General features: G+C 39.1%; 1 protein-coding gene across 15 annotated transcripts in view; it reads right to left on the reverse strand.

Annotated features, from left to right (window-relative positions):
• The window catches only part of LOC149284920 (plasma membrane calcium-transporting ATPase 3-like), a 53,382-nt gene that overhangs the window by 7,348 nt on the left and 18,518 nt on the right, over positions 1-27,516 (reverse strand). For 8 of the 15 annotated variants that reach the window (XM_089496159.1, XM_089496155.1, XM_089496158.1 and 5 more), the window contains 14 exons: positions 24,012-24,053; positions 17,097-17,261; positions 15,512-15,726; positions 12,952-13,194; positions 12,123-12,364; positions 9,489-9,723; positions 7,911-8,090; positions 7,371-7,458; positions 7,106-7,212; positions 6,756-6,947; positions 3,618-3,831; positions 3,309-3,520; positions 2,570-2,677; positions 1,879-2,061 (listed from right to left, as the gene is read on the reverse strand). In XM_089496159.1, coding sequence (XP_089352285.1) covers positions 1,879-2,061; positions 2,570-2,677; positions 3,309-3,520; positions 3,618-3,831; positions 6,756-6,947; positions 7,106-7,212; positions 7,371-7,458; positions 7,911-8,090; positions 9,489-9,723; positions 12,123-12,364; positions 12,952-13,194; positions 15,512-15,726; positions 17,097-17,261; positions 24,012-24,053 — 2,426 coding nt within the window. Of the gene's footprint in view, positions 1-1,878; positions 2,062-2,569; positions 2,678-3,308; positions 3,521-3,617; positions 3,832-6,755; positions 6,948-7,105; positions 7,213-7,370; positions 7,459-7,910; positions 8,091-9,488; positions 9,724-12,122; positions 12,365-12,951; positions 13,195-15,511; positions 15,727-17,096; positions 17,262-22,141; positions 22,156-23,674; positions 23,681-24,011; positions 24,054-27,516 lie in introns of all 15 variants that reach the window. The other 7 variants (XM_089496156.1, XM_089496150.1, XM_089496148.1 and 4 more) reach the window with 5 other exon arrangements.

The following is a 27,516-nucleotide window of genomic DNA, read 5'->3' on the forward strand; positions in this document are numbered from 1 at the left end:
GGCAGCTGCCCACCCTTGTTCTGAGCATGCTCCCACCTGTTTGTGTCTCTGTTTTTTTTTCTGGATCCATCATTTTCTTTACTGTGGCTTTACCTACCTACCCACCCCAGTCCAACTATCCATTTATATTGTCTTATTAAGGTCCATTCTCAATAAACGCCTATAATGTTTTATAGCTGATGTATCATGTTTTTATATCTCTCATTCCATGTTTTCTTCTGTTAATTTCCTGTTACCATTCCCATTCTCTGCATCCAGGCCAGAATTACTTGGCATTGAGTAAGATCTTCCTCTACGATGGCTGCCAGGCTGTGATGCTCCTCTCTACTAGCAGAATATATTTAGACTACTTTGGGTTGAGACTGTATTATGAAAGGGTGTACTTTGCGAATGGGTAGCACACAGATTTATTTGTGTTGCCCAAAAAGGTGTAGTGATGTACAAAAAAACAGCATCTGCCTTTCTTAGGACTGGTGAATACCCTTTTCCCAAGTAAACCATGGTGTTTTTGTTTAAGAGAGTATCTGTTTTTGTGTTTGGGCCATAAGGGTGTCTATCTTGGCAAGACCTCGCCCATAGGGGACATTTGTTTTACTGTTACAGCCTTTTTATACAGCTCATGGGACCCTGGGCTTCGAATGTCATAAGGTAGTCATGTGTCTTCTTAAGGTGGGTTGTTACAATCAACTACATATTTGTGTAGGTGTTTGCTAACCTATGAGGACCCGAGGAAAGCCTGGGTATCATTCAGAGACTCAGACCTTTACATTAAATATCTTGCTGGAACCTAACTTGATATGGTTTACATAACTACTACTAAAGTAAAACAGATGGAAAATTGCAGTTCGATGTCCACTGGATGAGTACAATGAGCAAGAATCTGCACTAGAATAGAACTAGGCTCTTACACATCGGGGGAGGGGGGTATCTGGCACTAGCCCTCTGGGAGTTTTTCCAAAGACCATTCCGGGTCCTGGGTAGATGCTGGGCCCGGACTAGCCATCAGGCACACTAAGCAAATGGCCAGTTGGTCAGTGCCCAATAGGGGCTTCTTGGGATAATGTACTGAACACCAATGGAAGTTAATGGGTTAACATCCAGTACCAACTTTCACTTATACTGATACAATACGTTTACTTTGTTTTTTCTTTTCTTTTTTTTTGGCGAGTCTCTTTGGTAAAAAAAGGGAATCTATCATCAAACGTCATACGATCAGGCTTTGTGGTTGGCAGTTTTAGGAAATGTCCAAATAGGCATCAATGACATCCATGGCAAGACCCGCCGTGGGCACTTTGCCGATCCCTTGATAAACGCAGGCACACTAAAATAAAATATCTTTACAATACAGTATAGTTGTTATCAACATTTTCAGAGTAGGGTAAAGTTCTGTTTTTAATTCCACTATTCTTGGTAATAGATACCCGCTTTTCTGGATATTGCTTTTCTTAATTAAGCACCTATCTTAACCTGCCCTTACACTTTGCTGTTAAGGTAATGACCGTTGACACAACTAAGATATTTTCCAACAGGAGACAATTATTAATTATTAATAATAATTATTATTATTAATAATTATTATTAATAAGACTAAAACAAACCTTCAGTATCATTAGAACATTTAAATAAAGAAAAAAAACACATGATAGATTCCCTCTAAACAGGGTAGAAAGGAAAGGGAGTATTTGTGTCTGATCATTTCTCCTTGTGTTGATCCATCTGGTAGAAAAAGTTATTAGAACAAAACATTTTGATTAATAAAGCATGCAAACATATGTTCATTTGTATTTGGTTAAGAACATTAGTATGTTTAATCTGAATAAACTGTTCCACTTAGCTAGCATTCAGAAAATCTAGAAAAAGGTTTTAGATATTGTGTACCTGAGTTTGTATTCTGTTTAGACCACGGAACCAAAGGATCTGACCACGTCTAAGTTCTCTTTCAGCATGATCAATTTCTTCCTCATCCTCGGCCATTTCTTCATCGGTAATCTCGTCTTTTCCTGGCCCATGCCCTGCCTCCTTCAGACATTTCAGTTGGCTTGTTGGAATGGTGGCTATAACCTACATGGGGGAAAAAACATCAAATATTGAAGCTTCTACTACTATTTGTAACTATAGGTGAGCAAAAAGTATAAAGGTCATGCAGTATTTGCAAATACTCCTACAGGAAGAAAGTTTCTGCGATTTAGAATTTGACATCATATAAGGACCTCTTCAGGTGGTCAACTTTGGCGAGCGTCTCCAGAGATGATCTCCTGAGGTTTGCTGAGCTACTCGATGAAACTGTAAATATTTTGTTGTTTGGGAGTGTTCTAGAGTAGTCCTGACAGGCTTGAGAGGCAAACTGGATGCATAATTAATTTAGTGCTAATTCTAGGATTTAGCACAATAATTATCACCACATGTGTGAAAGAGGAAAAATGGAGCCCATAAACTTGGGCATTTCTTCCAACAAAGTAAACGCTCACCAGGAAGCATATGCATTAAACAGGTTGGAGCAGATACCAGCTACATAACAAACTATGACGGCAAACAGAAATAATGAAATTATACAGCATAAAAGTTTCACCTGTCCCCAAACAAGTTCACCCACTCCTACAAAGAGACACCAAAGCCACTGTTGGGTGTTTAAAGGAGAGCAGCTGAAGGGCTTCCCTCCGAACTGGACGATCAAGACCTGTAAAAAAGAAAATGCAGCTGCTGAAAAACATTAAGAGGTACGCATTTTCCAAAAACAGTATTTGGGGGGATTATATAAATGAGTACAATTAATAAAAAATCTTCTAATAATCATTTTATGGAGGTCGATTTAACTCATATACAATTTTTGATCAACTGTCAAAGATGAATGTTAACAAATGAAAAACTTGCAACATTCCTCTTATATGAATTCTGTATATTAGTCCTGTCCACTTGTGGCGCCACTTAAAATATGGATACTCTCAGCTGTGATTTAGTGTCCCTAGTGGAAAGTTGTGCTGGATAACATACAATATTTAGGATAAACAAAAGATGTTGGGTGTGGCCCTTGGGAACTTTGCTTTGGCCCCTGTCTTAGTTTATTTGAGCTCTATATCACAATTTAATATGTCCTGCATACCCTATGAGTATCCTCTTTTACATTGAATGGAGTTTGGACCTCTTGGGTACCCTGAAAATCAGTGGCCCTCCATCAATATAACTAAATGTAACACATGTTACCATTGCTGCCTTCAAATCCAGCTGGTTCTTACATTTACAGTTTCAGTTGTATATGTTTGTCTTTGGTAGTACTGAAATTAGAAAGACCTGCTGGAAATCAACCTTACCTGGACTGCAAAAGTCCCCAGCACAATGCTACAGAAAATTGGATTTGAGAAAATACCATCAAAAACATTTCTTTCTCCGTGGATTTTACGGGCATTTATTTCATTGAATAATTGCATCATGACAAAGGTGTTGAAAATGATGGTGTAATGCTCAGAAGGAGGAGAGTGAAGTGGGGCGTTTCTGCCACTGTCAATGTCAAAAATGATTTCACCTGGAAACCAAGAGAAGACATTTTTAATATTTAAAGTAAAAACAAAATGTGCTAACTGGAAAAAAATAATAAAAAATTAAAAATCACTGATACGTACCAACAAAAAGCAGAGTAAAAATAATGATGAGTTGGTAGACAGCGTGGCCTAATATATTCTTCATCATGGTACGAGATATGAGAGGCTTATTCCTCCCGTACGGTTTACGCAAAAGCAGGGATTCTGTTGGGGGTTCCGTTGCCAGAGCCAGTGAAGCAAATGTGTCCATAATAAGATTTACCCAAAGCATCTGGACCGCTTTTAACGGAGAGTCCTAGAAAATAATAGAAATTGGAACTGTTAAAAAAAATCCCAAAAAATAGAGAAGGATCAATTAGCTAGAAAAGGTGATATCACATGATAATAATCTTGGCGGTCCTCTGCTGTACTAATAAAGAGGTTTTCTTTTTAACAGGGTAGCTTGAGAACCCTTATCTCAAACTGGAAATAAAAAAGTTGCAAAAATAGTGTAATGTAAACAGGACCGGTACAGGTATATCTTTTTTTACATACACTGGTATGAAAATGTTACCTTGCATGATATTTTTATTTTGCATTTTATTCATGGATGTAGAATCTGATATTACCAGTAGGTGGGGCTGTGACACATTTAACAGGGGGGACTTCCGCTTGGCCAGATACCACCAAAAGGACATCATGTTGTCCCTGTTATCTGCACTTGTTAGCAGGGCCGGACTGGGACTGGAAAGCATTTGGATACCAGCCCCATAACGTTTATCTTGCGGTCGAGCTCTCATACCCACACGCACCCCTTATACATACCCGAGTCACACTATTTGCCATACAAATAGCTTTAAAACATTATTTTTATCACATTATTAGTATTAAAATGCCAGAAAGCAAAAGTGTTAAAAGGCCCTAATAAATTAAATACATTAGACATAATGAAATCAAAACATTTGCTACTGATGAAAAAGTCCCATCTTATTAAGTGAAACAAAACACGATATTTGTTTTGTTCCACTGAATAATATATTTTCATGATATTCTTGTAAGAAACTTTTGGCTATTAATACTGCCACAACTGTTCTAGCGCTGCATCATCCAATGAATACCTCATCCCAGATACATTATTCATTTTTTTTTTTTTAAATGCACACAGTTCATGGTGCAAAGTGGTCTGATAGTATATTTAAGTAAAAGGTCCTCTCTTAAGAGGGAAGGACTGTGAAACCAAAGGGAATAACAAACTAAAATGGGTTTCACTCTGAAGATCCCAACCACCATTCAAATTTCTGCGATTAATCCTTTGTGATAAAATATGCAGATTAAAATAAGAGTAAATAACACAATGCCTTTACTTTTCCTCTCACTGATTTCTGGGCCTAGAAAGTTTTGTCCTCTGAAGTGACTACAAACTCAGGAGTGCGTTTTATCTCTGGATAAGTAAACATTAAATAAATCAATTTATTAGTACAGTAAGTACAGTGGAAACCGACACCCAGACACACACACACCAGGACAGCCTCTGCCATATTGAAGCATAAAACACTATGTTCTACACTGCTTTGTCATTAACTCCCCCTGTCAATAATCCCCTTGTGTATTGATGCCCCAGCCAGGTCCCCCTTTAGTATTGATAACTGTCTTCCCCTAAAAACACAACCTTGGGTATTGCCCCCTTTGTGCATTTATTCCCCCACACCCTTGGGTATTGCCCCCCCAGCATTGATTTATGTGATACCCCAGCTAACCCACTCCCTTGATGCCCCTAACACTTTTGTGAAGAACAGTTGTCTATTATTGATGCCCCCCCACTGCCATGTGTATTACCCCCAGCCACCCCCTCCTTTTGTATTATTTAATTTTAAAATTTAATGAAGGCAAACCCCTCTCCCTTGAATATGGGTCTGCTTTCCCCTTTAACCCCATTACTATATTTTGGTAATACAAATACCAGTACTTACATTTTTGTGTTTTAGTTTATTTTGTCCTGTTCTCCTCGACGACTTGACAATCCTTTCCCTGTCACAAGGAACACTTCTGTGAGGCTGAGCCCGCCTCCTTGAGTGTCACCGCGCCGCCCAATGGCCGTGCCGCAGCTCTTCGTCCCACCCCACAACATGTTCCACACAGCCGCCATGTGGCTGCAGCGTAAGACAGCCACTGAGCGGCTGCGAGCAAAATTCGAAGCGGCCACTGCGCGGCCGTCACGCAATGCGCCGCCCAATTGGGCGTCGCGTTGTGTGCACACCAGCCGCTTTAATTTCATTAGTGGCCGGTGGAGGCACACTGCCGGCTGCGCAATGGCCGCTTTGAACTTTCCTCGAAGCCGCACAGCGGCTGTGTTGAATGAGTTGCGAGGTGGGACGAAGAGCTGCTGCACCGTCAGCCCGCCTCCACCGGCCACTGATGAAATTAAAGCGGTTGCTGTGCACGCAACGCACCGCCCAATGGCCTTCGTCCCACCCCTTTTGTGGCCGCTTTGAAGCTTGCTCGCAGCCGCTCAGCGGCTGTCTTACGTTGCAGCCGCATGTGTTGTGTATTTACAACACTTACGGCCGCTTTGAATGTTGGCCGACCGGGTGGAGCGGCCCACGGACCGGCCGGCCCACCGGGAAATTTCCCAGTATCCCAGTGGGCCAGTCCGGCCCTGCTTGTTAGTGTTGGTGAACCTAAAGGGAGCCTGATGGCTTTACCAAAAGTACCATAAGAAGACCTAAGTGAACGGTAAAACCTGAACAAAATTTGGGTTATCTCTTGACCTCAAGTATTTTCTAAAAATGCTATTTTTTTTTAATGATACCTACCAATGGATGGACAAACAGCAGATTACATGTAAACACCTAAAGTACATTTCACAAATAATTTTCAAATATAATAAATCATATTTATTTTAAAGAACTCCTACCTGTTATCAGTTATGGAAGAAAATCATTTTTTGGGGGGTTTTAGAAATCGATGGAGGAGAGATTACAGAGCAGTAATTACAGAGCAGTATCACCAACAAAGCCCCTAGAGTACCACTCTTACAGCAATTACATGATGCTGCTTCCCTGGATGGAGATCTAGGTTGGGGAGGCAAGGGTAGTCGTGCCAGGGAGAGTCGCTAGCCCCAGGTACCGTAAAAAGGATCAGGGCTAAACACAAGGCTGAAGTATTGCAGATGAGGTCTGTATTGGTACCTGTGTACCAGCCGCTTGTCAGATACGCATGACAATCACCAAAAACACTGACCTGAGTAATACAGGCTCCGGTAAATGCCACAATCACTGCAACCACATTAACTGTTAGCTGGAACTGGAGGAACTTGGAAATGCTGTCGTATACGTTGCGCCCCCACATAACGGCCTTCACTATGCTGGAGAAGTTATCGTCTGTTAAGATGATATCAGAGGCTTCCTTGGCTACGTCAGTTCCTGCCAAACCCTAAATGGCAGGTAGAAAATAGTGAGACATGCAGTCCATACTTGCCACACACGCTTGTTAAGTTAGAGCAGTCCCTCTTTGGGACCCAAAATCCCTCGGCCCCTCTTTCGTCCCTGATGTGACTCCCTTATAGGAACTCAGAATGTCTAATCAATTACCATCGCAAAACCAACATCTGCTTTTTTAAGAGCAGGACCATCGTTGGTGCCATCGCCTGTCACTGCCACGACCTGGCGCTGTTCTCCAATTGTGCTGTCAATTATTCCTAGAAACAAGTATAAGAAATACACTCAGCGGTGACACTGATGGCATGAAACAAAATGAATACATTACTGAGAGATATCGTTTGTATGAGGGATATTTCATTATGTCCCATAAATTCAGTTGCAGGCTGCAGTGACTTTAAAGTTTTACTATATTTACCTTTTACTAGCGTGTGTTTATCAGTAGGTGATGATCGAGCCAGGACCCTTAGTTTTGGCCAGATTTTATCCAGACGTTCCTGTTCTATCTAAGGAAAGCAAACAACATATCCAAATACAGTACACAAGAGCGTTCTGACCAATTCTCGACCCAAATCCATCTGCTCAATTCTCTAAAACACAGGGATCTTATACCTGCCCTGTAAAGCTTTCCAGTATTTAAGAATACAAGATAAAAGGGTGGAGCCTTATTTTTTTGGAGGATTTTGCCCATATTTCATAAACTTATTTAAACACTGGCCGATCACTAAGATCTCTGTTTATAAATAACTAGATACAATTATTGCAAAAAAAGTATATATTTTTGGTTTCCAGCTTGCAATATCGGTACTCAAGGAATGGTTATAAACAAGATGACTGCTCAAAGTATACTACATAGTTTCTTCTTTGTCTCTTAAAATGTTTACTGTATGGGTTCACTCGCTTCTCCATTGTTCTAATAACAAAAGATATTTGCAGAGCTTCCACTTGTTGAACAAACCTCTCCCTTTTCATTCCTTATGCGCCGGTTGAACTCTTTTCCTTCCAAGCACAAGAAGTCCTCCCCAGGCTGGATAATGCCGCACTTGGCTGCTATGGCACGTGCTGTGTTGATGTTATCTCCAGTCACCATTCGTACTGTTATTCCTGCGCGCTGACATTTACGGATAGCTTCGGGGACCTATGCAAAAAGCCCGTTTTAAATACTAGCATGTTACTTGCTAAGCAGAAACACTTATTTTAGATTTTATAGTGTTTTTTTGTTGTGTATATTCCATGTCATCTTCCCTTTCAAACATTCAGTATTCAGAGGGTAGTGATATGGATCCGGGGGTACAACTAGGGCCATAAATGAGGTAAAAAATTAATAAAATAAAAATAAAATAAACAAGAAAAATCAGGAGAAGGAATGTAAAATATATGAAGTTTTATATACAGTTTTGTTTCTTTTTGAAAGAAACAGACAGCTGTGCACACACGCTAACACTTGCACAGACTTACACAATCAGGCCAACATGCATGCACACGACATACTCACTAATACACACACTCATGTTAACACATACTCCCTCTCACACACTCTTGCTCACATACATTTACATGTACACATCCATGCTCACACACATATACATCCATGCTCACACACAATTAAACATTCACATTCATATTCACACACACATACACATCACATGCTCACCCACAATCGTGCATTCTCTATCCCTTATTCTCTCTCTCATTCCCTGACTCATCCCCTTACTTCACCCACACCCTTGTTTTGCTGCTCACACGGGCCCATTGTGAACAATTTTGGACAGACCCTGTCTGCCAGTGTGGAACCCCCTCTGATGATTGCCACCCGTGGTGGACCAAACCCCCTTGCCCACTCTAAACGTGCAACTGGTTCTTGGTGCTTTACTTTAGTGGTAAATATTTTCTGCTTCTTCCATAATGTAGAGCTGGAGGTCTTAAAGTCCTTAGAAAGAGTGCCCTATACCTCATTGAACATGACAGCTCATCTCTATGATGGACAGCAAGAATTCCAGCTCTCCATACATGATACAAGATATGGATTTAGAGACATTGTATTGTAGATGACATCTGGTGAAAACCATATTTCATTAGATCATTCACTCAAAAATTGAGAATTGCTGTAGGATTAAATAATTAATCTAGAATAAACAATGAATTTCACTGTTTCACTGAGCAACTCTGACATCCCCCTAGTTGACCACACATTGATCTCCCCTATGTTGAGCTGCTGTTTCTAGGAAGAAGAAGAAGCACCAATGCATTTAGCATGTTGTGTATTCTGGAATATGCCGCACTGAAGCAGAGAATCATGATATGATGTGATATTTTGATGCTCAGGAGAGAAAGTGCCAGCCACTTGGTAAATGGTGACAGACAACCAGAACACTGCCTTGGGTCAGGCCGAGTTTTCCTAGGTCCGGGTTTGCAATGGCCCCGTATATGTCTGATCTATCAGTAGGCCATGCAAGTGTTCTGGATTTTTCATTTAAATGCTCAGCTCAGACCTCATATCCTCCCCGGCAAATACAAAAATAGAAAATACACACACCTCGGGCCTTACGGGATCCTCAATTCCTACAACAGTGATACAAGTCAGGTCGGATACTATCACATTTTCATTGTCCCATTCTGGCTCTGGGCCGCCAGGAAAATCCCGATAGGCAATACAGATGGTACGTAGCCCGTCACAGGCCATGGGCTCAATGACCTTTTTGACCATTTCTTCTCTATCACGTGGTCGAAAAGTCCGGAGATCACCGTTTTCATTTAAGATGTTTGAACATCTGACAAAAGATAAAGAAAGACCCAACTGTTAATTCAATACTTAAGGAATTATTGTTCTAATATCTCAGAGCAAGGCATTTGTTTAATAGTAACTTATGTTGTAGTAAATATATTATAAATAAAACTAGACATCCATTTTATTTTCTTCAAATCATCTACAAATGGTTGTTGGTGTAAAAAGCTATGATTTACTAATCTACTACATTATTGCCTCTTACTGAATTATTAAGTGCCAACAAATTAGGCAGCGCTTGTACATGAATAATGTACATATAAAATTCATGTGAATTTAAAAGGAAGTTCACAGGCTAAAAGCATAAGCATAAATGGCCTTAACCCCTTAAGGACCAGGCTGTTTTTTACTTTTTGTACCCTTTGGGACTGAGGCTGTTTTAACACTTTTGCGGTGCTCGTGTTTAGATGTAATTTTCTCCTCACTCATTTAGGGTACCTACACAAGTTGTATGTTGTTTTTTTTCAGGACAAGAAGGGCTTTCTTCAGATACCATTTTGTTTGATCATATTATCTAATTACCTATAAAAAATTTATAAAATATTGAGGCATTACAGCAACACCGTTTAAGCGAAGAAAGTGATCGTAGATCACTTTCTAAGCTTGTTTAATTTAATGACGTGCTAGGCACGTCATAGGTCGTCACCTGACCGATTTTGCGTGACGTGCCTGATCCTTCAATGGACGTTAAGGGGTTAAAGAATGACATACGCAATAAGACAGTAGGCAGTTGCAACTCATTTTACATTTGTGTCCCTTTAAATAAGCAAAAAAGAATCAAGTAAAATTAGAGCACTGTACAAAAAAAAAATAACTTTGTTTTTCAAAAAGCGGATGCTTGTAACATATGGTATGTGACAGATACTGTGCTAATCCTTTGGCAGGTTTGTGATTCCCCGCTGTCCAATCTGTGAAGCTGAAACAGCGTTCTTACTTTAACTGCCAGATAGCACATGCAGAAGATTCTTAAAAATCTCCTTAGAAAAACAAGGGAGAGACTTACTAAGCACTAGAAATTCCAGAGCATAAACAACGCTTGTTTTCCAGACCCTCTTTACTGATGGGTAAAACCAGTATTCACATTAATTAATACAGATTAAAAATGATGTGCAACAACATCATGATTATAGGAAGACCAATAATTCCTTATTGCTATGTAATCAATAAACTCAATTTTAAAAAAGCGATCATGATTTGGATTAAGATACCATAGGACCAACATCTTTTTTTTTAAATTTAAGAATTACCATTAACTTAATCATAAATTTGGGAATGTTGGTGTTCTCTGAAGACTAGCCTGGGATCACTTTTATGTTTTGTTATGTTTGTTGCGAAATAGGAGAACCCCTGTGTGGATGAGATAACAAAGTGGATGGGAGACAGGGGATAACAATGTGGATTTGAAATTAGATGGGTGGGTAAGAGAAGAGGAAAGCCGCATGCATGTGACATGAGATAAATAGGTAGGAGGAAGGTAGCAGAGTGAATGTATGGTGAGATAGGATAGGAAGGAGAAGGACAACAGTGTAGATTTAAATTTGAGATGAATTAAGAGGAGATAGCAAATGGGGAATAGAGGAAAAGTCGATGATGACAATATAGTTTCTTTTGTATGTTATGTTTTAATGATGGACACATGTGCTAGTTTATAAAGATTAGGATCTGAAGATCTAAGATTAATATATAGCTCTTTAACAAGAGGAATGTTCTTTAACATTACATTAAGCAATAGCTTCTGCTACATTGATGGCCATTCAAACACACTCGTGTAAAAACAAACTTTTACAAGGACATTTGGAACGTCTTGAGAACACATTCTTATGTGAAAGCTTAGGCTGTATAACGTTGGATGAAATTCCCACACAGGTAATGTTAGAGAACGTTAAATATCCTTCCATGAACAGGAAGGTTGAACTGGCCAAGCTTGCAGTGACTCTTCCGAAAGTAATCTCCTTTTGTGACAGGGCAGGCTGGATTAGCCTTTCACCCTGTGGTGACCAAATGGACAGTATGAATGGATTGCATTTGCATTTTATAATGTCGTTATGCTCTGCCCATGTTGTTAAAATAAGGCATTACTTAAAACGTCAATATAATAAAAAAATGTACAAAATTTTCTTAAATTATACCCTTCTTTAGATTAATCTGCTAACAAACCAAGTGACCTGAATATGCTTCCCCTCTGATAAAGACCAGAGCTCAGACGTTAATGTATTTACGTTAATATAATATATAATCTGCTAAATAAACGCATTTTCCTAAAAGAAGATTCTTATACTACAAGTTCAGAAAACTCTTATTTTCAGTTTTTCTGTAATCAGGAAAACCTTGTTTTATATTTTGCCTGCATAAAAATATATTTTTTCCTGTTTTATACACACTTACTTTTTTAGTATGATTTCTGAAGCTCCTTTGCTGTACAGTCTATATCCTCCATTGGGTAGGCAAACTATGGTGCTCATGGACTTACGAACAGAATTGAAGGTGTATACTTTGTAGAGCGTCTCCTCTGGAATCTGGTCTCGCACCAGCTGGTAGTCCCGTTGCATATCCAGAACAAAGCCAAGCAGGGCGCACTCAGTTTTATTGCCTACTTGTTGGGGAAGAGCTCCGTCTTTCTCTGGAGGCTTAATGGATCAAGAAACACAATGTCACAGATTAGAATTCAAATTCATAAACATTTTCATGGGTGCAATTACATTGAGGGCTGGCAAGGTTCAGCCCTAGAAGGGGGTAGCAAGACAAGCAAATTGGCCGAGTGTATACTGTCTAGTCCTGTCCAGCTTGATCATTTTGCAGGCATCTTGTGAAAGAAAAGTACGTCAAAAGGCAGGATTGAGGTGAAAAGGACATTTGGAGCGAAGGATGAATACGATGGCGTGTTGGGTCCAAAGAGGAAAAAGGAAACAATAGACTCAATACAAGATATCATAGGAGAATAGTGGAGAGAAAGTCAAGATGGAAAGAAGAGTAAATGTCAGGGAACGGGGGAGAGTTTGGGGCAAGATGGAAAGCTAAAGGTGAGGATAAATGTAGAGTGCTGCTTAGTTGAGGAAAGAATGGGATACAAAAAAAGCCGTAAGATCGAGAGAGAGGGGGATACAAGTAGGCAGAGTAAACAACAGAAGTATTAGACATGTATTTCTCCTGCGTTCTATAGAACCAGTGGCTATCGTGTAAACACTAAATATGATCAATTGTGGGCTAAACTCACTAGTATCTTAGTGGTGTAGGCACAGTTAATGGCAATAGCATTGACAAGCAGGTCCAAGGCTTTGGGATTGAGGCTGCTGGGGTCAGGCCTAGCTTTATAATGAACATCCCCAATGTACGACTGGACAACTGTCATCCGGTTAGTAGTGAGAGTCCCCGTCTTGTCTGAGCAGATGGCGGTGGCGTTGCCCATCGTCTCACAAGCATCCAAATGTCGAACTAGATTGTTGTCCTTCATCATTTTCTGTTGAACAAGAAATATAAGAACATAAATATGATCTTACAATAATGCAAAAGCATTGCTCATGTCTCACATCACTCGTCCAAACTGTATCGCTTGTCTTTTAGCCAGGTATTTGTTGGGTGTTTATTTATATTTTATATAAAGACTTTGTTAGCTCAAGTTACTCTACAAATGAAAGTTTGCTAGAGCTGAAAGTGTAGAAGTTTAGAAGACGATAGAAGCGGACTCGTATCACAGTCTACTTAGGAAAGTATTGGTGCCACTCAATTTGTCTTTAATGTCCCTGAATCCTTTGAGTACCCGAGAGAAGTGAAATTGCTAGTGCATCATCAGTGCATTAAGGATAATCAATGTGAGTTTAGTGTTGGGCTTTTTTCATTACAAACTACCAGTAAATAAAAACCAGAAGCAGTTGACACAGCTGTATATAGTTTGGTATTTAAATTATTTGATTCAATCATACCCCAACGCGGTAAAACATGGTGGTGACAATAAAAATAAGAGTTTTGGAGAGAGCTAAGAAACTGACAGATTCTGTGAAGAATAAGGAAATGATGTTACTTGGTTCAGTTATGACATCATATTCCAAAATATTACACAGTGTTGTGACTTTATGCCATGTTCTGCCTATGTAGCAGCCAGTCCTGTTCAAAATGCACATACACAACACAGGCATTGTTTACATGCGGTGGCCTAAACAGTACAATTCGAACATAAGTAAAAGTTAATTTAAAAAATTCTACAATCCTCAAAAACCTTTAAAATTTTAGTCTTCAGATTTGACCTAAGTGCTAGAAAGGTAAGCAATCAACAAACATACTTGTCCTTACCATGTTTTTCTCCAAACCAAATTCTCTAGAGAATCCAGAACCCCAAACTCCACAGATTGTTCTCCCAACAAACAAAATTGCAACTGACCACCTCTAGCTTCATCTTACAAGTTACTAGCAACATATTCCTAGCCAAGCGCAAAAGGACCATTCGCCACAAAACAACACAGATAACTTTTCTTTAGCACGTTATCATTAGTTATGGCTAACAGGGCCTTGTGTGGTAAGTAAAAGTGCCCAGAAAATCTACTTGCCCCCAGGCTTTGTGCAAACAATATAAAACATATAGTTACATTTTTTTTTATTTTAAAATTTTGTTATTTCCCAAGCTATGCCTCTAATTCTGGTCATTTCACTTCCTGATACACTATATGACCAAAGGTATGTGGAGTGATGAATCACGCTTCCCTATCTGGAAGGGTAGTGTTTATGTTAATGCTACAGTATACAAAGACATTTTGGACAATGCTATGCTTTTAACGTTGTGGGACCAGTTTGGGGAAGGTTCTTTTCTATTCCAGCACAGTGCACAAAACAAGGCCCATAAAGACATGGTTAGATGACTTTGGTGCGGAAGAACTTGACCGGCCGCACAGCGCCCTGACCTCAACCCCATCGAACACCTTTGGGATGAACTGGAACAGAGAATGCGAGCCGGGCGTCTCGTCCAACATCAGTGCCTGACCTCACAAACACTCTACTGGATGACAAAAGTTCCCACAGAAAAAACACTCCAAATATTATGGAAAGAGAATGGTTTAGGAATGGGATGTCCAACTAGCTCATACTGGTGGGTGGTTGGGTGTCCACATATTTCTGGTTATATAGTGTAGTGTTGCTGCTAGGAAACAAGAATTACCTATTTAATTTGTTGCCTCAAAACTTTCATAAAGTAAAACAAAAAACAGCATACAATCAGATATGTAATTGGCATTTTTAGTGTAATGAAAGTATTTTTTTTAGATCAGATTATAGATTCTACCACGTATAAAAGTGATTCAGAGTGTAAAAAGTTTTGAAAAACATATTTTTTGTTTCATTTTTTTGTTAGAATAATGGAGAATATTACTTCACTTCTAGAATACATCCTCTTAACGCAAAAACAGCTCTATCTACTGCTCGTTTGTAGAAAGCAGAATTAGGCAGCACAAAACAACCATTTGGCATATCTAGTCTGCCCATTTTTTCCTGCTGCTCAAACTTTACTTAGTTCTTGTTCTTGTCTTAGATTCAGAATAGCTTTAAAGACTAGCGTGATAAACATGAACTCTCCACACTTTCCAGGAGCAAAAAAAACAACATTTCGGCTACTTGTACCAAAACCCATCTTGATTACATTTTGATCATCCAGGAGAATTATCCAATATTTCAATTTAAGGTTTGGGTCTAATATTTTTTTTTCGTGTTCATTGTTTTTGTATTTATTTTTGAAACACATGGAGTCATTTGAGTTTAAAATTGAAGTTTCCAAAGTTTCTATGGCTTACCTTGACAGAATAGGCTAGAGAGATGGTAACAGCTAGGGGAAGGCCCTCTGGCACCGCTACCACTAGGACAGTGACGCCAATGATGAAGAATTTGACAAAGTATTGAACGTAGACAGGGGTACATTCCGCTAGCCACACTTTGCCCTCGACCACAAAGGTTTCAATCACAAAGTAGAGCACCAAGATGATTACTGTGATGGCCGACATCACCAGACCTGGTGAAGGGTAGGGGTAGGTGCGTTAAGAGGGTGGGAAAAAAGGACAGGAGAAGAAGGGAAGAATGGGTGTGGAATAAGTCAGAAAGGACAAGTCAGGTTAATGAGGGAAAGAGAGACAGAATACGACAGTGCACTGATTTCTGTTGCAAGCTTTGGGTTAACAGGCTCCTCTATACCTAACTATTTCAATGTAGATAGAAGTCCAAGCCCTAAACTGTGGGTCAACTTGGTCTGTGCCAGAGGTATGAGACAAGCAAAGCAATACCATGGAATGTGCTTCTCACCCCTCCGGCACTAAAAATGTAAGAAAGCCTGAATCCACCTGGATCGTGTCCTGCAAACACTGGGAAAAAGTGGCCCTAGTGCTAAAAAAAAGTGAGGGTGATTTAGGTTGAAGGAAGAACCAGTAAAGCTGTACGGCCAAAATGAGCCTCACTACATGTGGAATATTCCCAGTTATTGACCCACATTTTACCCAATAACTCTTCTTTATTAATACAGCCATGTTGGCTTCATTACTCTGACTTTCAGGTATATAATATAAATATCAGTTGAACTTGTAAGGATCCCTTAGGAGACTGGGCCCTTTTGTATTAAGTGTTAAGTCTACAATGAGCTTCTACGTTCAGCAGAACTTCGTTTGGATCATCTACTGAGTCAGCTGAGTTCTAATGGGAGCCAAAGGGCTCCAGGAAGCGCAACAAGCAGGTGACTAGCTAAACTGGTCTAAATTTTAAATATCTAACTCAGTAAATAATAGTGGAAATTTAGTGAGTAGACATCAATAATGACAAAATATATTGCAATCTTTTCTTTGCAACAGCAAAATTTATTCAATTGTTAGTATGAAAATATTAATTGTGAGTTAAAAGTGCACAGGGAAGGAAAATCAGAAGACGTTTGAGAATAGACTCTCTTCCTACTGCCAGCATGGGCTCTTCTCAGCCATACGAGGTCCATCAATCATGGAGCAAAATGATTATGCTCTAGACCACAACTGTCCACCTTTTTAATGTGTAATGGGGCTATCTATGAGGTTTTTTTATTTACTATTTCTTCCAAAAATAATCGAAGAATTAGTAATTGGGTGACATGGCTAACAAGGTGATTAGAGCTACGGAGAGAAGACGCAGTGTATACTGCCTTTAGACTCATCAGTCAATGCACGGCTGGTCATTGTACAATGGAGGAAAACTGACCTGTCTCCAAAATCCATCCTGAAGAATCACCAGGACAAATATGGTAGTTGAGTTCCTGCATCCACTACATAAATAAAGCCTCAATATGTCTAAATATTTCTTTTAATTGAGGACCAGCTTCATGAATCTTAGATACACCTAACCTCTCATGTTTTTCTAACCAAGTACCTGCTTTTCCGATTTGCACAGCCAGTTTAGTGAGCTTCCCTTGTAATACTGATTTCTCCTTTTTAGGGATGCTTGTTTTCTTCTTTTCTCGTTCCTCCATTTCACCTCCTTCTGCGCTCTTCAGTGGCTGCATTTCCATGGCAACTGCTCCATCCTGCTTTTTAGCTAAAGAAGAATCACAATGAAATATCATGAAAGTGATCAGCAATGACGATCAATGACGGAAGTGGTGGAATTGAATTCCCAGGATTCTTTTTTTTTTTTTACCTATTCTGGCCATGAAACCTTAAGTGCTACTACTACTATCTATATATTTTTTGGATGCTGGAGAGGAAAAAATGGACAGACTGACATACAACACAGTTTTTGTTATTATTAATGAAAGCAAGCTTTACAGAACACACACATCCCTATGGCTATAAACACACTACACTAAAGTAACTGTTTATACAAGTACAGATATAACCAACTCTTGTGGTCAGAATCCCTTGTAATAGGAGAGGTTGTAATAGGAGAGGTTTTTCATATGTAAATTATATGTGTCTTCTAATACACCCAGTCCACCTGTGTCCTCTTGATATACAGGGGTGCTTGAAAATAGGTGGAACAGAGGCGGGAGTGGGTAGGGCTATTATTAAGCCCCTCCCCCTTGCAACATGTGCATCAGTAGATCAATTATTTCTATATGTCAGGGTCTCAAGGGTCTTGTAACCAATGTCAGCACCATGGGCAAATACGGTGTACTAACTCCAGAACTGTACATGCATAATGTGATTGGTGTAAATGTATGGAATGTTGTGGGTGTATGTGTGATAATATATGATGTGTATATGATGGAATGTGGTGGGTGTATGTGTGATAAAATAGGATGTGTATGTGATGTGGTGGGTGTATGTGTTACTGCATGCAATGTGAATGTCATGGAATGTGGTGGGTGTATGTGTAATAGAATATGATGTATATGTGTGATAGAATTTGATGTGAATGAGGCCAATGTATGTGCGATAGAATGTGATGGTTCGTGTGTCTTGGAACGCTCTTTGTTTAGACAATGGAGTGGGACTGGAACATGTTATAAAATGTGCACTTGTTCATGTGGCAGAATAAATTGTTGTATATGGTGGACTGTGAAATGTGTATGTGAATGAATGTTTCTTATCAAATGTGAGATATACATCTCACTCATTCATTAGGGACCCAATGATTTATGATGGGCTTCTTTAAACTAAATAAACCTCTGTGTGGGGAATATGACGTGTGTTTGTGTATGAAAAGGTATGTGATGGAATGTGACACATTTGATAGAATGTTATGAATTCCACCTTATATATGTGGAAGAAAGTACCAATACTGAAATATTGGGTGCTGTTTACAATTGAGCACTGAGATAACCTCATTTCTAGTTATGATTAGTCCCCATCACTTAACATTAGCGCACTCTAGCCATCAAATGTTAGCTAAGTGTACCCCTTGAATTTTCATTTTGTTCCCCCTTGCAAATTTATAGATTCACAGAATCCCCCATTGTGTTTCCTTTCATTCTGAGCTCCTTGGTTTGCCTTTGATTGCCACTGAGCACACAAGACATGCTCACTGCCATCCAGCTCCTTCTCTAGCTTGCATAAATGTTCCAGAAGTTCAAAAGAGACTCCTTCTCCTCCCCGTGTGCATGCGCAAAAATTGCTGACCACAATAATCTTATTTATGCCACCATACAGTGGACTGAAATGACTTTAATGACTGTACCAGCAAATTGCAGTATCAGTAAAGCCCACTATTAACAAATATGTGGAAGAACAAATAAAAAAAATAGTGCCGATCTCCCCCTATACAATGGCCTTCTAGTCAAACAGCATGGTTTGACGTCACCAAGAACTGGTCTCTTGTTCTAATATTCTGCAAATATATATTTTTTCTGTAATTGCCAGAGTTCTGACAAGAAGCATGAATATTTTCAACTGCTCATATCCATTTTATAGTAGCAGCTCTGCCCTACAGAGTCTGTATTGTTGTCATACAATTATACTTCCCAGGTGGTGGCAGCCATTCGACCATCAGGCCTCTACCAAAACAACACACCTGAGGTGTATAAATGCACCTCCACAATAGAAGCCCTGTCATGCCTTATTACTGTAACAGTACACACCCTGTTGAGCCTCGTTGCTCATTTGTAAGGTGGGCAGGGAAGAATGAGCAGCCTGATTGGTTGAGAGCCTCCATGCTGCGAGGATTCCATTGTTCGCAAAATAAACATTTAGGAAATTGAAAAAGAGACTTGGTTCCATTTTTTTTAGTCCTGAACGATCAATCCTATAATATATATATAATATATATTGCAGTACTGTGCAAATGTTTTAGGCAGTTGTGGAAAAATGCTGTAAAGTAAGAAAGCTTTCAACAATAGAGATGCCAATAGTTTCTTTTTATCATTTAACAAAATGCAAAGTGAGTGAACAGAAAAAAAATCTAAATCAAATCGGTATTTGGGATGACCACCCTTTGTCTTCAAAACAGCATCAATTCTTCTAGGTTCACTTGCACACAGTTTTTTAAGGAACTCGGCAGGTAGGTTGCTCCAAACATCTCAGGGAACTAACCACAGTTCTTTTGTGGATTTAGACACCTCAGTTGCTTGTCTCTCTTCATGTGACCCAATACAGACTTAATGATGTTCGGATCAGAGCTCTGTGGGAGCCATACCGTTACTTCCAGGACTCCTTGTTCTTCTTTACACTGAAGATAGTTCTTAATGAGTATGTTTAGGGTTGTTGTCACGCTGCAGAATAAATTTGGGTCCAATCAGATGCCTCCCTGATGGTATTGCATGATGGATAAGAAGTATCTGCCTGTACTTCTCAGCATTGAGGAGACCATTAAGTCTGACCAAATCCCCAACTCCATTGGAGAAATGTACCCCCAAACTTCAAAGGAACCTCCACCAAGCTCCTCTGTTGCCTGCAAACACTTATCCTTGTACCGCTCTCCTGCCCTTTGGTAAAGAAACTGCCTTCTACTACAGCCAAATATCTCAATTTTTGACATATCAGTCCAGACCGCCTTCTGCCATTTTTCTGCACCCCAGTACCTGTGTTTTTGTAACTAGTTAAGTCTCTTGGCCTTGTTTCCATGTCGGAGGTATGGCTTTTTGGTCGCAAGTCTCCTATTAAGGTCACTTCTGACCAGACTTCTTTAGACAGTAGATAGGTGTGCCAGGTTCCCACTGTTTTCTGCCAATGTTGAGCTGATGGCACTGCTGGACATCAGAAGTAAGCATGGTGTGTCTTCCATCTGCTGCACTAAGTTTCCTTGGCCAACCACTGCATCTACAGTCCCCAACATTGCCTGTTTGTTTGTCCTTCAAAACATCTGGAAACTCCTGTCGGCTTTGAAAATGTAGTCTGGGGGAGACCTTGCTGATGCAGTATGACTACCTTGTGTCTTGTTGCCGTGCTTAGTGTTGCCACAGCGTATGACTTTTTACATTAAACTGTCTTCAGCAACCTCAGCTTATTAGTGACGTTGGCTGTTCCTCACCCAGTTTTTTCCTCCAACTGTTTCTGTTTTATTTAATGATTGTGTTTCAACCTACCTATTAAATTGATGATCATTAGCACCTGTTTGGCATAATAGTTTAATCATACACCTAACTACAGTTCATAGACAAACCAAAAAGTACGGTGAACCAGCACCAACTTCATTACACTAGCAGCACAATGAAAGAAATGTGTTATTCCCCAAAATACACACAAAATAAAAGTGACAAAAAAGACAAAATAGTGTTCATCGTGCGCTCAGTGTGAGAAAAGTGAAGAATTGAAACAACTTAACTTGAAGCTAACATTGTTTTTGTTCCAGAAATTGACAAGTAGTTACATGTAACAAAACAGAAACATATTCATAGTGTTTACCAATAAATTGTATCAATTTTTAAAAGTACTGTATATATTGCACTCACAAGCACACTGTATTTTCAGACTCAACTATATAATTTCTCCTCCAAGGTAAAGGGCTGCAAAAAACGTATGTAAAATTTACAAAGCCTTGGAAATTTCTCCTTTTTTTCCTGGTTCCTGAGGTCAAGTCCTAAAGCAGCCATTTACCTTTTGGGAGAAATAATATTGTCGAGCCTGAAAATTCAGTGTGCTTGTGAGTGCAATATATACTTTTAACAATTGATACAATTTATCGGTGTACACTTTATGTTTCTGTTTTGTTACATGTAACTACATGTCAATTTCTGGAACAAAAACAATGTTAGCTTCAAGTTAAGTGAATGCAATTCACCTTTCTCACACTGCACACGTTGAACGCTATTTTGTCTTTTTAACTACAGTATATGCCTACAAAATCCCTGACTTTGTGCAGATGTACCTAGAAGAATTGATGCACAAAAATAAACTACTAACATGTCTATTTTTTAAACCGTTTTTTCTTACCTGCCTAAAACTTTTGCACAGCATACAGATAAGAACATATCTATTGATATATCATAGTACCTGTATGAAGTTATTTTTTACCTCATGCTTTGGAAGGATTTAACTGTGTTTGTTCTACACATAATATTCTAGAATTATGATTCTTAGGATGATGTTGTTGACTAAAGAAAGTATTGCTAAAGTGCAGAGTTCAGACATCCACAGGGGCCCTTCCAGTGCAATACCTTTCCCCTCGATTGCCTTTCAATGACCCGGCATACAGAGGCAGAGAGATTCATGGCAAAGCTCCCCCTCTCACTTGACGTGGTTTGTTCCATGGACACTTCCTGTCTGGCATGTGATCAGAAAGTACTTTGTGTGACATGGTGTGTTTCTTTATAACATACAAATATTTAACCCCTTGAGTGCCAACTATGTAGGAGATACATGGGAGGCAAAGGGGGCTCAGTTGGCCCTCTATGACTCGGCATATAGAGGCAGAGAGCTTTAGGGCAAAGCTTCCCCTTTCACTTGAAGTGGTTTGTTCCATGGACACTTCCTGTCTGGCATGTGATCAGAAAGTACTTTGTGTGACATGGTGTGTTTCTTTATAACATACAAATATTTAACCCCTTGAGTGCCAACTATGTAGGAGATACATGGGAGGCAAAGGGGGCTCAGTTGGCCCTCTATGACCCGGCGTATAGGGGCAGAGAGCTTTAGGGCAAAGCTCCCCCTCTCACTTGAAGTGGTGTGTTCCATGGACACTTCCTGTCTGGAGTGTGATCTGAAAGTACTTTGTGTGACATGGTGTGTTTCTTTATAACATACAAATATTTAACCCCTGGAGTGCCAGCTACGTAGGAGATACATAGGAGGCAAAGGGGGCTCAGTTGGCCCTCTATATATTTCCTATGAAGCCGCACTTTCGCTGCTTGAAATAGCGACGTGTAGTGTACCGGGGCTGCCTGTTGGCTTCCCTTCCTCAACTGTTTTGCTTGTTGAAGAGTACAAGCAAGACTTCCATATAAAAAGATGCCTTGCATCTGCCTGGAAAGAAGTATAGTGATCTGTCTGTGACTAATTGGCAGCTTCTCTGTTAGCGCAAAAATGTAATAAAAAAATGAAAATTAACAGTTACCACGGTAATTAATGCTGCCCACACAAAAGTTAAAGAGACAGCGTGCTGCCGGCTGATGTACTGTGAGATCAGCTGGCGAGCATGCTGGTAGAAAATCCTGATCCCTGCTGGCTGGCATGCAGGGATCAGGGAGTAAGATGCTCTCCAAATATGAACCCCCTCCCCAATTAAAAAAATAAATAAAATGAAAAACAAGGACTCTAAAGTTTACGTAACGTTTTTAATTTAGCAAAATAAGCTGATGTGCTTTTGTGGACTGCAACGCACAGGCAGAATGCTGCTGAGAATGATGGGAGTTTTAGCCCTCAAAAGTGGGTGCACCAGGGATGTAAAAAGGGTGCCATACTTGTGGACACATTTCTTTTCTACCTAGACTTTGTTTTATTCACTTGATTATGGAATTTAACTCTTGTATGCCTGCTCAGTGATATTTAATGTGCTTTGGCCTACACGGTCTGCACATGCAATTTGCATGTATGTATAAACGTATATTGCATATGTTTACTAAGAAAAAGATTTGTTTTTGTTTCTTTTTCTATTTGGTGTAAATAATAGGGAGATGAATCAGAGAAATAAAGAGGAATTTGGACTCATGCATTATTAGGGATTCTTATGATTTCTAAAACAAAATGTGTAGAGAAGCTTATTTAATCCATATATTAAGTCTTGTTGATATCGCGTACACCCACCCACATGAAATTTATGGTTTATGTTTCTAATAATAAAAATGATGTCTATACTGCAACGTCCTTAGAGTCCTTTTTAATATTTTACGGAAACATGTATAGCCATTATCCTAAGATTCCGTGGGCAACTTGCTAGGACTGAAATGAAGGATTATGAGCAAAATACTAAATCCTCCATCATTCCCACGGATCTTTTGTGTAGCGGTTACCAAGTAACAGCACAGAAGCTAACATACAAATATATGTACCCAATAAAAAGTTTTTTTATAATAATACGCCAGCATTGTCATAAAAGTGATGACAACCACGCAACAAAAGCAAGCTTTCTTTTAGAACGTGCATCTGTAGATTGTAGCACTGAAACGCTGGAATTCTACAATGTAATCTGTGAGTTTCTTTTCTTTTAATTCTTGCATCTGTGAAATTTATATGAAGTCTGATAATGAACTATTGAGCAAATAATCTGTGTTAATTAATATTTAATAATATTAATATCAATAGAGTTGATAACTATATGTATTTTAGAACTACACATGGTATCAACATAATGGCCTTAGTAGTTAAAAAAGCCTGTCCTGAACACAGGGCTCTTTATTTCCGAGGCGTACTCATGCCCTCGCCTAATACAGAGAAGCCTCTTTTCACTTTCTCTCTGCTTGTTTTATCACGTTACCTTTGTTCTGATTATTCTCCACTGCCCCATCCTGCTGCTTTCCTACAACGAAAGAGGGATGACAAACACAACACATGAAAACAGACAAGACAGAATGCTCACGACGGAGACAAACAAGTAAACAACGGAAAGCGAGGGATGTGCCAGACAGCCAAAGCAATGCACATGAATGCACGGAGGAGAGGTTGGTTTACATGAAGGGGTGATAAACATTGCCATTTACCAGCTAAAGTAGTAAAAGTGAATGTGTCGCCAAAAAATGTCTACATGTTGTATTCATTTTTCAAACTTTAAAAAACATTCGGTAGTTTGAAAAATATTTGAATAATAGTTATCCTTATTTTTGCACCAGCCAAACAGAATCTGATAATCAGTTCCATAACGGGAAATAGAAGCGAAAATATACTATGCTACTTGGTTTTTGGACGTCTCTTTCTTGATCCCGTCCTGCTCTTCTCCTTTGATTGGTCATGAGAAAAGTATATGACGAGTGTTCTGTCTCACTGTTCACCCTGGGAGTTCCTTCCACCACTTCATTTTTTATATACATGATATTTTTCTGGGTTATTCAATATTAGTGCAAACACATGTCATTGAGGTCAATTCCTCAAAGCTCACAAGGAATGCACAACATAAAAAGAGGCTGGATCCATAGTAAAGAACAAGGGTGTACGGTTTTGTGTTTATCTACCACTTCAAAGTATTTACCACACGTGTGACATATTGGTAACTTCAGGAGGTGTCTTTGATCATCTGTGGCCTCCAAGGCTGAATTGACATGCCTTAAGACGAATTGGCGAATGGCCAATGGTGATCCCAACTAATTTACAATAATGATCAAAAAACGTATAATAAACATAGTGTTCAGGGTGTTGAAGGGTTGTGGGTATCAGGGACATCAGCACTCCATGAAGCAAGTAAAAAAGCTGCTTTCTAACCTGTGTGGCTTCATCTGCTCTGACTCCTACTCCTAAAGAGAAGGGTCAGAGCAGATGAAGCTACATGTCCCTTAGAAGAATATATGAATTAATAAAAACACAACATCGTAAGGACAGTTTCAAGGTATCCAGGTTGGGCTTTTGTATTATGCTTTTGTTTTTTCAATGAAATTATTTTTGCATTAGAAAAATAAGTTTAAGGAAGTGGTAAATACACATCTAAAAAATCCCATCTAGAAGAGTTGTCTACCGAGAGCCCAGCCTTGTTCTACAACCTACTATTCTTTTAAAGGGATAGTAAAGTTTAATGTAAATTGCTAGAAATTGAGATTATTATCTCTCAAGGCTGCAGGGAGGGTAGTCTCTAATTTTCAGGGTACCTGCGAGGTCCAAACTTGTTCATATTCCATTCATATATCTTGCATCGCAATATATTGTACCTTTAATTGTAGGAAATTAGGTAAAATAGCAGTTAATCTGTTACAGATATTTGGAACACCGGCACCCTGAAGAATCTGTTTCAGAGATACAACAGGTAAGGCCTCCGTTTTCAAGCAATGGTCTTCACACTTAGCTATCCCTTTAAATTGTATCCTTCTGGATTGACCCTATGTAACACGTACCGTTTATGTAGCTTGAGTTTAGAAAAGCGTTAGCAGCGGTGATGTGGTGAGGACTGACAGCAGATTTGGTGGCTAGGAAAGACATTTTAGACAAAGGAAGCAGGTTGCATAGTTGTTGAAGAAGTGGGGGATGAGGCACGAGGGTTCGATCAGGGTTAGGAATGTCCACGAGCAAGGGGAAGAAGAAGGGAAGGTAAGAGAAACAAAAAGGAATAAAAAATAAACAATGAAATGGATTCTAAACATCAGTTATCTACGAGAATGAAAAGCAGCCGTACCAACCCCCCCCCCACCAAAAAAAGAAAATATCAGAGCACTTTAAATTAACTCACTCATTCACTCTTACAATTATCATGCAAGTGCCAATTAATTATGGAAGGGAGTCAACTGAATACATTAGTCATTTTTTCAAATCACCATTTTCATATTGCAATGAAAATACATTTTGAAAAATAACTCTGTGGATAAAATACATTTCCATAGTATTCAAAGTTATGGTATAAAACATCTAGAAAAGGGAAAGTTCCCGGGCCGTACTGCTGCTTTTTGTCTTCAAGGCACCCCCCCCCCCAAGAAAAGGCAGTCAAAATACTAAAAGTGGACCGCAGCCTAAAAACTGCTTTACATTAATGGACAGAGCATAAAAAAAACCACCCGGATGTTTTGTTAACATGTAATACATGGAGTTGTTTTGGGATATTTTGAGTATGATTTTTAATATTGCAATTATCTTTGCTTGTATGTAATCATTTTTTTTAACCTATTATAATTGGGGGAGTACTCAATGGGGGGGTACGTAAAATAGAAACCATATAGGCTAGCATAACAACCTTTATTTGTAAAAAAATTTAAGCATGTTAACAAAACATGTAGGCAATTTTTCAATGTTCTGTCTATTGATGTAAACATTTTTATGAAGTTGGTCCCGCTAATGCAGAAAGAAAAGATATGGAATTAACCAAAAACACATATATTAGAAGACTTGCGCACACATACTAGTGGTGAAGCACATATCACATGCACATGTCACATTTTAACTATGGCTGGCTACGGGACAACAGCGATAGCCTATCAGCATCTGACTAAAAATTCTAATAATTTCTTAAACAATTTATAATGAAAGTAAAACACAACAAGGAGCATGTTCTCTCATATTACAATTTACAAACAGGTAGTGACATAACGATACATAAAAAAATTGAAATGACTAGTCACGTAAATACACATAAAATTGTATACATACATGTATATACATATATATGTATCTATGTATATAAGTACATGTTTGAAGTATATTTTTAAAAAGTTTTAAAAAAAAATTACATGTTTTTATTTCATCAGAATAGGAATTTATAATTTCAGAATAAGATAAGAATCACAAATCAGTTTTTTTAGGAGAGGACATGCAAATCTAATGTTTAAACGTTATTTGTTCACCATGCCAAATGAATATACAGAAAGGGCTGGAATATGTATTGGCCTGTCGGCCTTAGTAAAATCGCCAAGAAGGCAGCTGGCTCAGATTTGGAGAGACAAACAATTTCATTTGAACCCAGCAGGCAGCTGATATGATCATTTAGATATACTTGGTAGTTAAAGCTCGATTTACCTCTGCTGCAACTAACCTATGAACACTCAGTACTAATTCACTAATCATTGGATTAAACTCAGGACTTCTGAGTTCCGATGACCACTTGGACCTCCAAATCAACATGAGAGTAATTGCAACTTAACAAAGATAGATAAGGAACGTGAGCCCTTCTGCTTTGGGAAGTTGCATCTGAGCCTGAGAAGGTCCTAGTTGCAAAGTTGGAACTTTCCTATGGAAAGGACCCTACCGGGATATGGGGAAATTAACAGGTAGGCAAAAGATATTTGTGTGGTTTGATGCACAGATCTCCTATTCAAACTCCCACTGCACGTCTGCAAGTCAGCAATGCGTAG

This window comes from Sceloporus occidentalis, unplaced genomic scaffold (genome assembly GCF_023333645.1).
Source record: "Sceloporus occidentalis isolate IW3139 unplaced genomic scaffold, rSceOcc1.0.p SCAF_87, whole genome shotgun sequence".
Lineage (NCBI taxonomy): Eukaryota > Metazoa > Chordata > Lepidosauria > Squamata > Phrynosomatidae > Sceloporus > Sceloporus occidentalis.